This window comes from Artemia sp. Qi Xiang Cuo, chromosome 20, assembly GCF_049724085.1.
Source record: "Artemia sp. Qi Xiang Cuo chromosome 20, ASM4972408v1, whole genome shotgun sequence".
In the NCBI taxonomy this organism is placed as follows: Eukaryota; Metazoa; Arthropoda; class Branchiopoda; order Anostraca; family Artemiidae; genus Artemia; species Artemia sp. Qi Xiang Cuo.
This window is the reverse complement of record NC_142813.1, coordinates 24,935,494-24,951,348: the sequence shown is the minus strand read 5'-3', so window position 1 is coordinate 24,951,348 and position 15,855 is coordinate 24,935,494. Positions and strand designations below refer to the sequence as shown.

Below are 15,855 nucleotides of genomic sequence, written 5' to 3'. Positions count from 1 at the left end.
TATATATTTTTTTTTTACTATTGAGGAACCTTTCAAGATTTTAAACTGTGACACTACTATCTATTGATTGCTATAAAGCTAATGCTATTTGGTGACCACACCTACTGTACTTCGAACAGCTAATCATAAGAAAGTAGCAACCCATTTAGCTGGAAAATTATAATATTTGATTTGTTTAAGATGGGACATCGAGAATTCGAAAATTTTCGAATTTAACACGACTGAATTATCAGTGCATCTACATGTGCATGTGCATCTACATCTACTGATGTTGTCATGAATCTGTTTGAAATTGGTCATACACCCCAACTCTACCTACTAAAAAAGGAAGTCATTAAACAAACTGTTCTACCTTCTCAAGCCCAGTTGCCTGAATTAAGAAAGCAGCTGGCCCCTGATGACCCCTAGGAGTTCGGGTTGATGGCAAGTTGTTACATTGAAGAATGTCCTCGTATTCAGACTTTCCTAAAAAGAAAAAAATATTGTACTTATATGTAATGAGAGAGAGAGAGAGAGAGAGAGAGAGAGAGAGAGAGAGAGAGAGAGAGAGAGAGAGAGAGAGAGAGAGAGAGAGAGAGAGAGAGAGAGAGAGAGAGAGAGAGAGAGAGTCTCAAACCTTTATGAAATTCATAATCTTCACGTCTTATTGTGCTGATTTCAAAGAGATCTCCGATAAGATCACCACCAGCCTGAACTCTTTGAGAATAGCCGGCAGCTTTTGCAGGGCCATTGTCCATAATTAGCTAAAATAGAAGACAAGCAATTTAATTTAGCACTGCACAAAAAGCTAAACGATTAAATACTTTTTTATTGCTACCCCGAAATTTGAAAATTCTTCCAAAATAAAAATTGAAGGTGTATGGGAGTTACTACATGTTCTATAACAACCCAAGGCAGAGTTTTTGTGTCATGACAACTTCACGGTTTTATTTTCCTTTAAGGAATTTAAATTTCTCCAGTTGGCAGAAGAAATATATTTATTTTTTAGCATATTTGGAGTTAAATTTTTTCGTCAAATGTTTGGATTTTATAGTTTTTAGTCTGTGTTTATCACTTTCATCCTTCGAGCTTACAATTTTCTTTATACAATTAAGCTAAAACAAGATGAGACTCGATAAAAGATGGTTATTTTTTTATTAAGCCATATACACTTATTATAAAAAGAGAGATGAGCCAATCTAGTTGATATCACCTCTTATAGTGCGATCAAGAGCAGTTGAAGCATTATCGGAAGAATTCCTCAATAAATCATTAAATCATTTTAAAACATCTGTTTTTGTTGCTAAAGCTTCTCATCCATGAAGTGGGTTGTAAATATCAAAGATTACACCAATCCTTCAAAAGAACCAATCATAAACATCAGAGTCAACACCCATTGTACACGATTTGCTCTTCACAAACATCAAGCTTGAAGAACCCAAAGCTTGATAGAAAAACTTGAAATAGGTCTCTTTGACAAAGAGTATAAGACTCCAAGTCAACTCACACACTGTAGGTTCTGGCTGGAGGACATTCCAAAACAAGAGACCCCCAGATTAAAAAAAAAAAAATGAAACTATGCTAAAAGACAAAAAAAAGACGGCTAATAAATAATAACAACAACCTTTACAGAAACCTACAAGACTGAAGTTGTGCGTTTTGAAAAAAAAAAAAAAAAAAAAAAAAAAAAATCACACCAGATAATTCATATTGTTTCTGAATCATTTTATTTATTCAGTTGATTTGTTATTGCATCTAATATAATACAATAACTTTAAGCTAGGATATTTAGTTTTTGCTCCATTTCCCTTGGACTAATGGAACTCTTACGCAGTAAATAAGGGTGTGACAATCTGCAGTCCTGATCTTTACTTTTATAAAGATTTGTTTTTTTTAATTGCTTAGTTTGTACCAGCCTCAATAATTATTCATCAGAAGTTAACATTTTGGTAGAAGTTTCTTTAAATATAGCCACTTTCTTTAGCAAAAATTTTCTTCTTTTTTAGCCCACGTTTTAGTGGTTTCATCACCTTCTGTAACTTCTTTAAGAACCCTGTTAAATGTAAAATATGGATTACAATTTGTACAAAGGTTCGTCACGACTCCTCGCTGGACCCACCACTGACGAATGTATTACAATTTACAGATTTACGATTAGGTGAAAATTAGTTAATTTATTAATTCAGTAAAAAGTAGCACCTTTCATTCGCCATGTACCTGAAGATACCGTTTCATAAAAACACAAGAAGTATTTTGTGCTAACATGAAAATGAAGGTAGATCCAACTAACAAAGAAGAATAAAGAATAGAGAGTAGAGAGGAAGCTTACCGCATATGGACAACCCACGGCAATTCTGGCATGGCCTGTTAGTGTAGCAATAGTCATTAGGTATGGATTTGGCGGATTCGTTTCTAAAACCATTTCTTTCATCTGAAAGAAAGAACAAAAAACTAGGGTAAAAACAATTTCTAAAACGATAAACAATAATAGTACCAGCCCTAGCAGCAGTAGCAGTACTACTAGTAGTAGTAGTATGAAAATAGTGCATTTTTATTAGCTCATCATACCCCAAAACATGCCCTGAAAGTTCCAACCAAACACTTTAAGCCGTTTCTAATATATTGCTGTTGCGTCCTTTTGACAGTTTGAACGTCAAACAAGCTGACAAGTTGGCAAATTTGACAAGCTGGACATAAGTGAAAATCTCAATATCAAAATTCACCGAATTTGTTTACAGACCTTGTTGTTTTAAGTATTTAGTGGACAGCATCCAATTCAAGTAAAAATGATCATTTTTTTTTAATTTTTCCAAAAGCTAAGTAAAAGAATAGTGATATTTCCTGCAATCCAAATTCTTGGAACAGATAAGTATTATGGACATTTGTAGCATAGATACAACATTTTTAATAAAAAAAAAGATTTTAGTAAGATATACTTTCGGGTAGACGCTAAAGCGTTTTAGTTTATTAATTCTTTTACGAAAAATAATTATCCTCTTCTTTAATTACCCATTTTGGTTACAGTAAACAAAATATTGCCAAAATTTCAAAGAGTTATTTTCGCTCAAGCAGCTGAAATCGGACATAAAAAAAAACATGCCCAAATGATATCACCTATACTCAGGAATTCATTTTTGATATTTTACAAACCCCTCCTACTCTCCTGAGAGATATTTGAAGGGGGGGGGGGTGCACTCTTTCCGGGTTTAATCATCATTCTTACGTATGATAACCAAAAAATATGAAATTTTTATCTTTCCAGAGAAAGTTGGTCACTCATACCTATTTGTTGTTTCCTCAGGGGTGACTATATTGAGCCCTTTATCAAGTCAGAAAGAGGTTTCATTGAAATGAGCATGCAAGATCTAGCACCCTTTTTTAAGCAACAAATGTGGTCAGGCCACAGGAAACAAGTGCATTCTAGCATTTTGGTCCAATAGGGTCAAAATGCTAAGGACTATTGAAAGGATACTTACATAGCCTCGTAGTCTCAGAGGCCATACTGACGTGCTGTATACCATTCATCCCTAAACATACGTGCAGTCTATAAAAAATGAACCGTTATTATGGGCCATTTATCCAATAAAAATGATGTTCTTTCAATAAACGCTAATCCAATAACGTTAAACGTAATTAAAATGTCGCGTAGGTGCACATCATCTTTTAGGGTGTCAGCAAAAGGATCATTTTATGGGGAGGGGAGATAAGGCCCCAAAGAAGCGTTTTGGGGCGAAAACTTCCTTTTTACTGCGAAAAGGATAATTTATTTAGAATAGTTATATTTCCTTCCAAAAGGCAAAAGCGAGCTCATTTCTTGAAGCATCGTTCTGCAAATGTTAGGCATTCATTTAAAAGGATGGCACTGGCGGAGGCGGTAGCCCTTTACATACTTAGGGTACCCCTGGGTATGACATTGAAAATGAAAAAAAAATTAGGTTGTAAAAAAAAGTTTTTTTCAAATGAAAGTAAAGATCAACATTGAAACTTGAAAGAAACGGCAATCATTTCTTAAAAACCCCTCCTGAGCCACCCCCCCCCCCACCCCCACTCTTCATGCTAAAGTTTGAAATTTTATCCCCGATGCTTTAAGAATGACAGCTCAGACACAGCAACAACTAGAATGGGATGAAAGTACTTTTCACAGTGCTCAACAATAGAAGAGCCTATGTATGCGTATTTCCTATAACCAACAAAAATTTCAGTTCAAATGTATCAAAAAGCAATCGTTTAATTGGCTAGGAAGGATTGAAAAGCAATAATAATACACAAATGTTTTCTTAATCAGTTTTATTGACCTTACAAAGCATTATACTATTGAATATCAATTATACTTACAAATTTCTTTCTTCTCAATTCTGGATTCTAATCACCAATCTTATGAAAAAACCCTTACCCTGCATAATAGATCACCCATTGCCATACGACCCTCTGCATCTGTGTTACCAATACGAATTCGTTTACCAGCACGTGATGTAATTATTTCATCTGCAACGTACGCATTGGAACCAACGCTGTTTCGAACCATTGCCATCCCTCCGACAACTTTGATCCCTTTCGGCTTCAATTCTGCAAGCACCTAATACAAATGGAAATTGTTACATAAAGAAGTTCGGTGAATGGCAGGACTTACTCTCAATCCTAAAGCCTGTTATAAAAAAAACTGATTTCGAAAAAATATGATATTGATTTAATATAAAAGATCAACTTTGTGATTTAATTATTAATAGTTCAATAATACCAAAAAGTATCGTTTTTTTGTGCCACATAGCATTACTAAAGAATGACACAATTAGAAATTGGTACTTTCACGGCAAAATTAATAATGGATCCAAAGTCAATTTCATTCTATCTTCTTCACCCTTTTTGTAAAGTCCAATTTTCCAGCTGTGTTTTCATTTCTCCATCGATGTTGGATCTGAACTTTGATGAAAAATCGAAAGTTATTTGAGAACTGAAGAAAATTTCTGCTTATTACCAACTCCAGACGTTTGTTCGGGATTTTTATCCCAATTCAAAGATCATATCCTACGTGAAACTTTTTATAATTAGAGGTCTTTCTATTATCAAAGGAATAGTTACTAAACTTTGAATCAAAGAAACCCAGATACAATACTTGGATCTTAAATCCAATCATTTAACTTCTCGTCCTTTTCAAACCACAGCCCACAACAGGAACGTCAGTTACCCCCCCCCCAGATTTTGAAAAGTACCTTTTTTATGGTTTCATTGAAACTACCTATTCTGGGTATTTTCGCTGAAAAATTTGAAAAACAAAAAACTGCCTCCATTTCTAATATTCTGAAAAATATATTTTGTCCACCATCCCTTCTACAATTTCGTGGCTTGGCGCCCCTGGCTCAAAAGGGAAAAATTCCAGCAAGTTACCCTTTCACCTCCACAGAAACTTTGAAGGAAACCCTTGAACGGATGTATATTTGAGCGAAATTATAAAAATGGAATGGTCTTGATTTCATGCCGTTCTTGTCCTTTCCTTAGCGTCCTTGTCCTTTCCTTATGGCTTAACTAAAATTAATGGGTCTTGATTGTCCTTGGTCCCGAAACTTGTCAGCAAAATGTCATCTGGATCAGATATATCCCTCTGCGTTCCCCCAAAATCACACATAGCATTTTCTTTTTCGTCACCGTTTTTTTTTCATGTTTACTCAGATCCCCAAGCCGGAGTTTTGAACTATTTGAAATTTCTAAAGATAAAAACCATGCAAACATAAAACCTCATATTCACAAAATGGCACACTAGTTACATTATTGTTATTCTTAAAGGTCGTTTAAACAAAGCCCTTTTTACACAGTACAAACGTTTAAGAAAACGAGCAACCGATTAAAATAATAGCACCATGAAAAGAGCAAGACAATGCCGTTGAATATTGAATGCATAAGAAATGTACAGCTTTCTAACACAAGTACGAATTTTGAAAAACAATACTGCCCTTAATCCAAGCATAGTAAACAATATAAGTAATAATCGTGTTTTCACCCTATATGTACATCATTAGTGGTCAGGCTCCAAATTAAGGAGTCAAGCAAAGAGCACGTACAAACACTGATTGAAGTAATTTTTCTTTCTTCAAAGAGAAAAGAAACCGCAACCCTAGGCTAAAATCGGAGGCTACCCAAAACCCCTGCATTTAAAGACAATTGTGTTCATATTTATACCATGAACGCGGCCACTGCTTACACCTTTGTCTCTACCATTATAGAGTCAAGCATAGAACACATAAAAAACTAAATGAAATAACCTTTCTTTTTTATAAAAGCGAAAAGAGCCGGGATTAAATTCTGGGACTCCCTGAACTCTTGCTTTAAAAAAAAAAACTGACAACACCTCTGGGGTCACTGACTAAACCTCTTTTCCCACCTTTTATTAAGCATCTTTTTCAACAAGTACAGGCAGGTTACCATATTGTAATACTATTTTCCGAGTATACGGAAAATAGTATAACAGTATATAAGAGTACACGCATCACAAATTTAGCAATTAGGAATAAAACTGTTATCTATTGATAGCGTCTTCCAGATCACCTGAAAATACTGAAAAATAGCCATTAGAAAAGAGACCAATTGCGTTTTTTAAATCAGGAAAGGAGGTTTAAGAAGCGGCGGTCGCCAAAAATTTATCGCAGGAGCTGGAAATTTCCTCATATTTTAACCAAAATAGTTTAAATTATTACCGGAAAGCAAAACGTATTCTTAATTATCTCGAAGGCATTCCATACTCTAGACGACGATTGAAACTAAAATTTTGCAATCAATTCTGGCGAGGGCTAAGCATAAATCTTTAATTTGGGCTTAATTGTACTTTTTTTGCAGCCTCCTCCAATTAATTCAATTATAACATTTGCAAGTTTTGCTTGAAATAGGCCTATACAACTTCGATTCAGAATCGAAACTCCTTCATAATACAGAACCCCGTTTCTCAAGCTATGAAAAAATAAAGTAAAGCAAAAAACCTTAAAAAATCCAGCTACAGCAGCTGCTCCACATTTATCACGATGCATGCCTGCCATTACACCATTAGCTTTGATGTCACAGCCACCAGTGTCGTACGTAACTCCCTTGCCAACAATAAACAGCGTCCTCGTTATTGGTCCTTCCCCTTCATAGGTTAGGTAAATTATTCTTCCTTGATGACGTTCGACGCCTGGTGAACGACCATTTTTGTTAAAAATCAGTTCAGTAAGAAATAAAGAGCGTGTCTTAGCAAGACTTGTTCAACAGCCAAATTGGATAGGTTAACACAAAAATTATATGCGTTTTGAACCCCTCCATTTACAATTAATCGTCCAAGTAGTTTACAAGATCAGGTAATTCTATCCCGAAAGAATGAATGCAAGGTTTAAAGACACGCGGAAGCCTACATCGAACGTCTACTCCATCATATAAGAAAACCACAAGGCAAGACATGCACATAAAGACCGAAAGAGTGCTAAGAGGGAGAGAGAGAGAGAAAAAAAAAGAGAGAGAAATAGAAAGGGAGAGGGAATTCAACCTCTGTCAACGCCGTTACAACATATCACCAACAAGACATTGATAATTCTACTTTTGACGGGAGCTTAACTTAGTTTGCTCTGGTCAAATTAATCAATCAATCAGTTTTCTGCATACCTTCATTTAATCAAGTCAATATGGTGTTTAAAAGATAAAATTTCATCAAGGAGGATACCTTGGAAATGGACATGGCCATCCTTTGGTCTACTAATAGAGGCTGGATAGACGAATTTCAGTTAATTAAGGACAAGTGTGAGATTTACGAGAAAAAAAACTAAAAAGCTAGATTTAGAAACATTTAAGGCAAGAGAGTTAGCATCAAACCAAATTGAAACTCTCTCGAAGTTGTCCACTAACTTTCTACGAACCTCATCCTCTGTTCTCCCAGAAGTAACAAGGGTGGTGTCATCAGCAAAAGCAACAATAAAATTCGAGGAGTGCAAACTATGATGGGCACGGGAGAATCTTGATTATGGGTATAATACCGATGGTTTTAATTACCCCTACAAGAAAGGGAGGGGTGGAGAGGTCAACGCCGTGCCGTCAAAATGCGAACAAAAATGTTTAGCAAAAAGTATATGAGAATTCCTCCTGAAAAATAATACAGTTTTAATGTAAATATTGCAGTTTTATTTGCGACGAGAATTTGGAAATTAATGAAACTACTGCTCAAGTCTCTTCCAAATATTCTTTCAAATCTTTGCGGGTTCATCCACAAGAAAAAATCGCTCCGAAATCGAACGAAACGATGATCCAAAAGCTACACTGTATTTTACAGGTTCCTTCTTATTTGAATTGAAAAACAAAGGTGCCACAACAAAAATGTCCATTCTCACCGCTCCAAAATTATTCTATATAAATTTTTTTGTTCCTAGCTTGACAAGTTTAGCCTATATTTCAGTGCACATGGAAAGTTGAGACTAAACCACATTTGATTATTAAATAAAAAGAACAAGTTTTTTTTTAACTGAAAGTAAGGAGCGACATTAAAACTTAAAAAGAACAGAAATTATTCCGTATATGAAAGGGGCTGTCCCCTCCTCAATGCCTCGCTCTTTACGCAAAAGTTTTACATTGTTTTAAAAAATAGAGGTGTGAGAAAGATCCAAACTTTAGCGTAAAGAGCGAGGCATTGAGGAGGGGACAATCCCTTTTATATATGGAATAATTTCTGTTCGTTTTAAGTTTTAATGTCGCTCCTTACTTTAAGTTAAAAAAAAACTTTTTTTTTTTTAATTTAAATTCTGAGCGTTTTTAAATTAATGCAAATTTTGATTTTGGCTCACCGTACATGAATAATTAAAAAGAAATTTGCATATCTTTTTTTTTTTTTTGGTTAAATGGCTTTCTCGAAAGTTGTTTAATTTTTTTTAAGAACGTTTTTATTAGTAATAAATATACGTAACTTACGAACTAACTTACGCAACGAACTTCTATATTCGTATATTTATATTAAGTATATTAGGGGGTTCACCCCCTAGTCAACATCCCCCTCTTTACGCTAAAGTTCAAATTTCGTTCCAATTCTTTAGTAATGATAACTTAATCATAAAGGCTTTTAATTGGAGTAAATCGGTCTGATGAAAGTATAATAAAAAACTTTAGTGTAAAGAACAATGTACTAACTAGGGGGCGAACCCAATCATACAGTTGATGGTTTCTGTTCGGTTTAAGTTTTGATGTTGCTCTTTTCTTTCAGTTGAAAAACTTGTTTTTTTTGTATTTAATTTCTGATCGTTTTTTTTTAAAAATGATGGGAAAATCCGGTGCCCCCTTTATAGCAATGTCCCTTCCCCATGAAAACTCCCAATAACCAATACTATATGTAAACGTTGGGCAATGATCATAGCTTACAGCCCTTCCCCGGGGACTGTAGGGGATTAATCACCCTCAAAGACATAGTTATTATATTTTTCGACCATGCTGAACAAAATGGCTATCTCAAAATTTTGATCGGGAAACTTTGGGAAAAAATGAGTGTGGAAGGTGTCTTAGTTGTCCTCAATTTTTTGGTCACTTAAAAAGATCACTAGAACTTTTAATTTCCGTTCGAATGATCCCTCCCAAGATATTCTAGGAACACTGGGTCGATACGATCACCCCTGGAAAAAAAACACAAAAAAAAACAAACAAATAATCCGTAATCCGTAATCACGCATCCGTAATCTTTCTTCGGGCAAAAAATATAAAATTCACATTTTTGCAGATAGGAGTTTAAAACCTCTACTCTAAACCTCTACTAACATCTGATACGCTGAATCTGATGGTGTAATTTTCATTAAGGTTCTATGACTTTTGGGGGGTGTTTCCTCCCGTTTTTCGAATTCTCAGGCATGTAACTTTTGATGGGTAAGACTAAACTTGATGAATATATTAGAAATCAGCATAAAAATCTTATACTTTTGATCACGAACTGTTTGATATATATATATATATATATATATATATATATATATATATATATATATATATATATATATATATATATATATGTTAAATGTTACATGAAACTGCGAGAAGTAGAGGATAATTTAAAGAAACCTGTTACTTCACTGGGGCAACAGACTCGGATAGAAGACAAGTGACAATGAGAATCAATATATAAGAGCCTACCACGTAGCCGTTGGTCTCCCGGTATTATAAACATAGATATCCATACAAACATATATATATATATATATATATATATATATATATATATATATATATATATATATATATATATATATATATATATATATATATATATATATATATATATATATATATATATATATATATCGGGCCCCGGCACTCAGCATGCGACAGGATTCTATATAGGGATTCTCATTGTCGCTTGTCTTCTAACCGCAGACAATTTATTGTCTTTTAACACTGAAGTCTTTTCAAAAATATTTGATTATTAAAGCAAGTCCGATTTCTAACAAAGATATCTACTAAGCTTCAAACTTTTGGTTTCCTTTTTTAAGGTTTTTGAATTGTTGTAATCCCTTGTTAAAATATATACAAATATTTTGGCAATTACCAGTTTTTTGCTCTTTATGCAATTTAATGTCTTTCAATACTGTGTTTTTCAAAATATATTTGATTATTAAAGCAAGTCCAATTTTTAGCAACGATTTCTACTAAGCTTCAAACTTTTGTTTTTTTTTTAAGGTTTTTCAATTGTTTTAATCCCCTGTTGAAATATATACAAATATTTTTGGTAATTACTAGTTTTTTTTGTTCTTTACGCAATTAAATGTTTTTTCATACTGCAAGCTATTCAAAGATATTCGATTATTACAGCAAGTCCAATTTCTAACAACGATTTCTACTAAGATTCAAACTTATGGCTTTATTTTTTAAGGTTTTAGAATTGTTGTAATCCCTTATTAAAATAGATACAGATATTTTTGCAATTACCAGTTTTTTTGCTCTTTACTCAATTAAATGTCTTTTCATACAGCTATCTAGCAATCTATTCAAAGATATTTGATTATTACAGTATGCCCGATTTCTAACAACGATTTCTACTAAGCTTCAAACGTTTGGTTTTATTTTTCAAGGTTTTTGATTTGTTGTAATCCCTTGTTAAAATGTATACAAATATTTGTGCAATTACCAGTTTTTTTCTCTTTACGCAATTTAATGTCTTTTCATACTGGTTCATTTCAAAGATATTTGATTATTAAGCAAGTCCAAATTCTAACAGCGATTTCTGCTAAGCTTCACACTTTCGGTTTTATTTTTTAAAGTTTTTGAATTATTGTAATCCCTTGTTAAAATATATACAAATATTTTTGCAATTACCAGTTTTTTTGCTCTTTACGCAGTTAAATTTATTTTCATACTGCAATCTATTCAGATATTTGATTATTACAGCGTTTCCGATTTCTAACAACGATTTCTACTAAGCTTCAAACGTTTGGTTTTATTTTTCAAGGTTTTTGAGTTGTTGTAATCCCTTGTTAAAATATATACAAATATTTTTGCAATTACCAGTTTTTTGTTATTTATGCAATTTAATGTCATTTCATACTGGTTCTTTTCAAAGATATTTGATTATTAAGCAAGTCCAAATTCTAACAGCGATATCTGCTAAGCTTCAAACTTTCTGTTTTATTTTTTAAGGTTTTTGAATTGTTGTAATCCCTTGTTAAAATATATACAAATATTTTTGCAATTACCAGTTTTTTGCTCTTTGGGCAATTTAATGTCTTTTCATACTGGTTCTTTTCAAAGATATTTGATTATTAAGCAAGTCCAAATTCTAACAGCGATTTCTGCTAAACTTCAAACTTTCTGTTTTATTTTTTAAGGTTTTTGAATTGTTGTAATCCCTTGTTAAAATATATACAAATATTTTTGCAATTACCAGTTTTTTGCTCTTTAGGCCACTTAATGTCTTTTCATACTGTACTCTAGTTATATCAAAAGATATTTGATTATTACAGTTTTTTCCAAAATTAAGGTTTTTAACGAATTTACCCAGACTTCTGACCTATCTAGATCGTTCTTTTTATGCGAGAATATCCCAGGATACCAATTTGCCCGAAAAAATATGGAGCCGTTTTCGAGAAATAGAATATATACTTATTGCTCATAATATATATATATATATATATATATATATATATATATATATATATATATATATATATATATATATATATATATATATATATATATATATATATATATACATATATATATATGTATATGTTTGGAAAGATCTGATTTACCAAATCAAATTCTGTAAGTACAATTAGCAGAAATTAGCCAATGAATTGGATTCGACCTTCTCTATACATTTGTATATTCCCCTCAAACCATATATGCTTGCATATTCAATATTTAAACATAAATTTTTAATTATTTAAATTTATGTTTGCATATTCTGCTACTCCTCACTAAAATTTAAACATTTAAACACAAACTGAATATAAAAAACTCCTTGTCTTTAACTAAATTCTTGTTTAAATAAGTTTTTAGCATAAATTCAAAGGTTAAAATACCTGCAGCACATCTATTCACTGCAGCGAAAAGTGGATACTCCTTTTCAATTACTTTGAGGTCTGAAATGACTTCCAGTTGTACACATGTATTTTTAAACGTTTCCTTGACGTATTCAGCTACGCTCGGTGCCGCCATTCTCTCAGGATCAGAACCACCTATGTCTCGAGCAACACACCTTAAAAGAAATGATATAATCAAATTCAAAACCTTCTAAGTTAGTTAAAAGGGAAGGAGTATACGTCTTAGGAAAAAATTTAATTACAGAGAAAAATATTTTATTTCCTACTATGTCACCCTACTCGTTACCACCCTTTACCATAAAGTAGTTTCAATATATTAATTGTCTTTGCAGGCATGCTATCAGGAATTTATTGTTTCTGTAAAAGGGAGACTTCTTCAAATTGGCAGATGAAGGCGCAGTACACTAAAATTATGAAACAATATACAAAAAGGTGAGTGACGGGGCCGGATACATATCCCTTCCTGAACACACACCTGTCATGGGTGCAAAGAAAACGATTTTTTTTATATTTACTTAATTCATACTGTACATTTCGAAACTGGGTTTCAAAAGAAACACAGCTATAGTAGTATCTGTCTCCACATGCTGGCACTGTGTTTTTGTATAGTTTGGCGATAGTAGGACATTATTTTTAAACAAGACTATAATACAAAAGTACCCCAATCTTGTAACCCGGTCCCAAAATCGGTAATTTTATAAGTCAAAACAACTGAACAAAGTCACAGGAGAAACATCTGATGCCTTTTTCAGGTAGAAAAATTGTTCAGGAGTTATTCCTTCCTTGTTTATCTGTTTTAGCGCAAAGGGTGTATTTAATTATATTTTTGGCGCGGTGTCAGTCAATGTACATTTAAAAAATTATTTGACATTCAGCCGTCAAATACCTTTTGTATCAATTGGACGAACGAACCCACAAATTTTTCTTAACCAAGGGTTTAAATCCCGAAGAAAATGAAAATCAACAGACAGAGTAAATATATTTTCGGACTAAAGTTCCATCAGTATGAATGATAAACTTAAGATACAGATGGGTATGGAACACTTAGCAATCAGCAATCAATGTATAAAATATTGAATGCTGCAAGTTATATTTTAAGTAAAATCAGGACGGAGGAAGAGGGAAGGGGCGTCCCAGGGGGGGGGGGGGACCCCCCCAATTTTTTGACATTCGGTAAAATGTTCACCCAAGGCAAAAATTTCGGCCGAAATTTAGCAAAATCGGCCAAAATTTTGCAAAACTCTTGATTTCTGCGGAAAATTCGGCATAAATCAGGTAGCGATTCATTAAATTTACGAAGATCACCCCCCGAATAAAACAAGCCTCGGGACGGCCCTGGAAGGGGGTCATATGTTTCACCCTCCTCTGCCAGTGCAGAAAAATATACCTATATTGATCATTGCATTTCAACCTTGTTTAATTTTTCATATAAAAGGTGAATTGAAAAAAAAGAACAAATAAGCGTTTTGAGAGGGGTCAAATTTTTGAACTTCTATTTTGGATTTCGAGACTTGAATTGTGGAGTTCTAATTTTTTAAAGAAGAATTTTTCATGATTCAAATGAGAATAAGAAAAACCTTCAAGGAACAGTTTGTTTCGCTTACTATGACTGTAGTACTTCAACAAGTATTTTGACGAATCTTACTTCTTTAGTGTCTCACGGAAAGTGAATCAAACAAAAAACAGTTCCACCAAGTATTTTGCAAGTTGGCGAAATGGCAGACAATTTCGAAAAGATGACGCGAGGATAGGTGTCCTTGAAAGCTCTAGTTTCTCGGTGAGTCAAAACATTTTTTAACTGCCGTAATATATTTATCACGAATCACAACCAGGAACCCTTCAAAATTGCAGAATGGCAGACAATTTCGAAAAGATGACGCGAGGATAGGTGTCCTTGAAAGCTCTAGTTTCTCGGTGAGTCAAAACATTTTTCAACTATCGTAATATATTTATCACGAATCACAACGAGGAACCCTTCAAAATTTACAAAAATTCAGATTTTTCTGATATCTCGTCAACTGAAGATTGTCATAACAATCAAAATTGAATCAGATGTAAAAATTATCCCTGTCTAGGTCTTATTAAAAAAGTAATTGAGCATGCTAATGACATGAGCAAAGATGGTTCCTAGAAACACTAGTCACATAAAATTCTATGCAATGTAATTCTTTACACACAGACATGCCAGCGGTAGTTATATCGTCACACACACGGTTTTCTTTTGGTCTACATAGCTACTTTAGCGGAAACAGATTGCAGTCGAACACGGGCTTACAGTGTTAAAAACTTCGAACAGATTAGAGACCATTCCTGAACCCTCCACCTTCCTGAATGTTGACTTCATGTGAATTGAAAAAATTGTTGCACTCGTTCAATCAAGCTTTCAGGTTAATGTACAGTATAATTAAGCTCCAACCTTCTTCCCTTCCCTAATTATTAAGACCGAAAGATTCTTCAAAGATATGTCCAAGCTCTGAAAATATATTTCAGGTTTGGCTTTGATTCCGGCTCAAGTTTTCTTAGTTAACTTAACCAGGGCAAAGGTCCAGGAGATATAGATTAAACTTGAAGAGTTTTGTTTTTCAGAAGTAAAACTGAGCTAATTTGAGGCCTGTAACTAGAAAACAGAGGAGGAAACTTAACTTGAAAAATATCTTCCCACGATTGAATTTAAGCCCAGATTTATGCCTGTAAGTGTTATTAGATAAAGACAACTGGGACACGACTTCACACTAATATTTCTTGAAAACATTAGTATGCAAATGAGTAAATGGGTAAATGTCAAAGAAAAAAAAATGATCTAACCGTCCAGCTTCTAGTTTACCGGCCAAATCAGCATAACACTGAGCATCTTTGTTGGTGGAATGGAATCCGATGACTTCGGCCTTCACCCTTTTTTCTGGAAGAGCCTCTCGAACTTCTATGGGCTACAAATGAAATATAATTTAAAATAACAAATATACCCAAAACTTGGTAATAGACGTCAAGAGAAGACAAACTTAAAACATAAAAGCCTCCCCCCTTCCCCTCTACTCCAGAAAAGTTTGGTAGATTACAGCTTAAAAATTAATTTTTTGAGACGTGACCAAAAGTAACCAAAAAATCTCCTGATTTGCTTTCAACATAGAAGCCAATATCAATTTTTTTTTTCGCGAAACTTTCGCTGATAAGAAATCTCGAACATAATTTAACCAATAGAATTTCAATTTCCTTTATCTAAGTGAAAAGTCCATGTTTCAATAAAATCATGCAATGATATAATTCGTTAAGTTGTATGAGCAGAGAAATGCTATGATAAAACCTTTACTAGAAAAAGTTCATTCCTAAGCACACTCTACTAATGCTGATAGCA

At 33.5% G+C, this 15,855-nt stretch overlaps 1 protein-coding gene across 3 annotated transcripts in view; it reads right to left on the bottom strand.

Moving 5' to 3' along the window:
• The window catches only part of Dip-B (Dipeptidase B), a 41,081-nt gene that overhangs the window by 1,999 nt on the left and 23,227 nt on the right, over positions 1 to 15,855 (bottom strand). For all 3 annotated transcript variants that reach the window (XM_089106319.1, XM_089106316.1, XM_089106318.1), the window contains exons 5-11: positions 15,309 to 15,430; positions 12,483 to 12,658; positions 6,948 to 7,138; positions 4,373 to 4,555; positions 2,309 to 2,410; positions 617 to 743; positions 353 to 465 (exon numbers count right to left, since the gene is read on the bottom strand). In XM_089106319.1, coding sequence (XP_088962445.1) covers positions 353 to 465; positions 617 to 743; positions 2,309 to 2,410; positions 4,373 to 4,555; positions 6,948 to 7,138; positions 12,483 to 12,658; positions 15,309 to 15,430 — 1,014 coding nt within the window. The remainder of the gene's footprint in view (positions 1 to 352; positions 466 to 616; positions 744 to 2,308; positions 2,411 to 4,372; positions 4,556 to 6,947; positions 7,139 to 12,482; positions 12,659 to 15,308; positions 15,431 to 15,855) is intronic.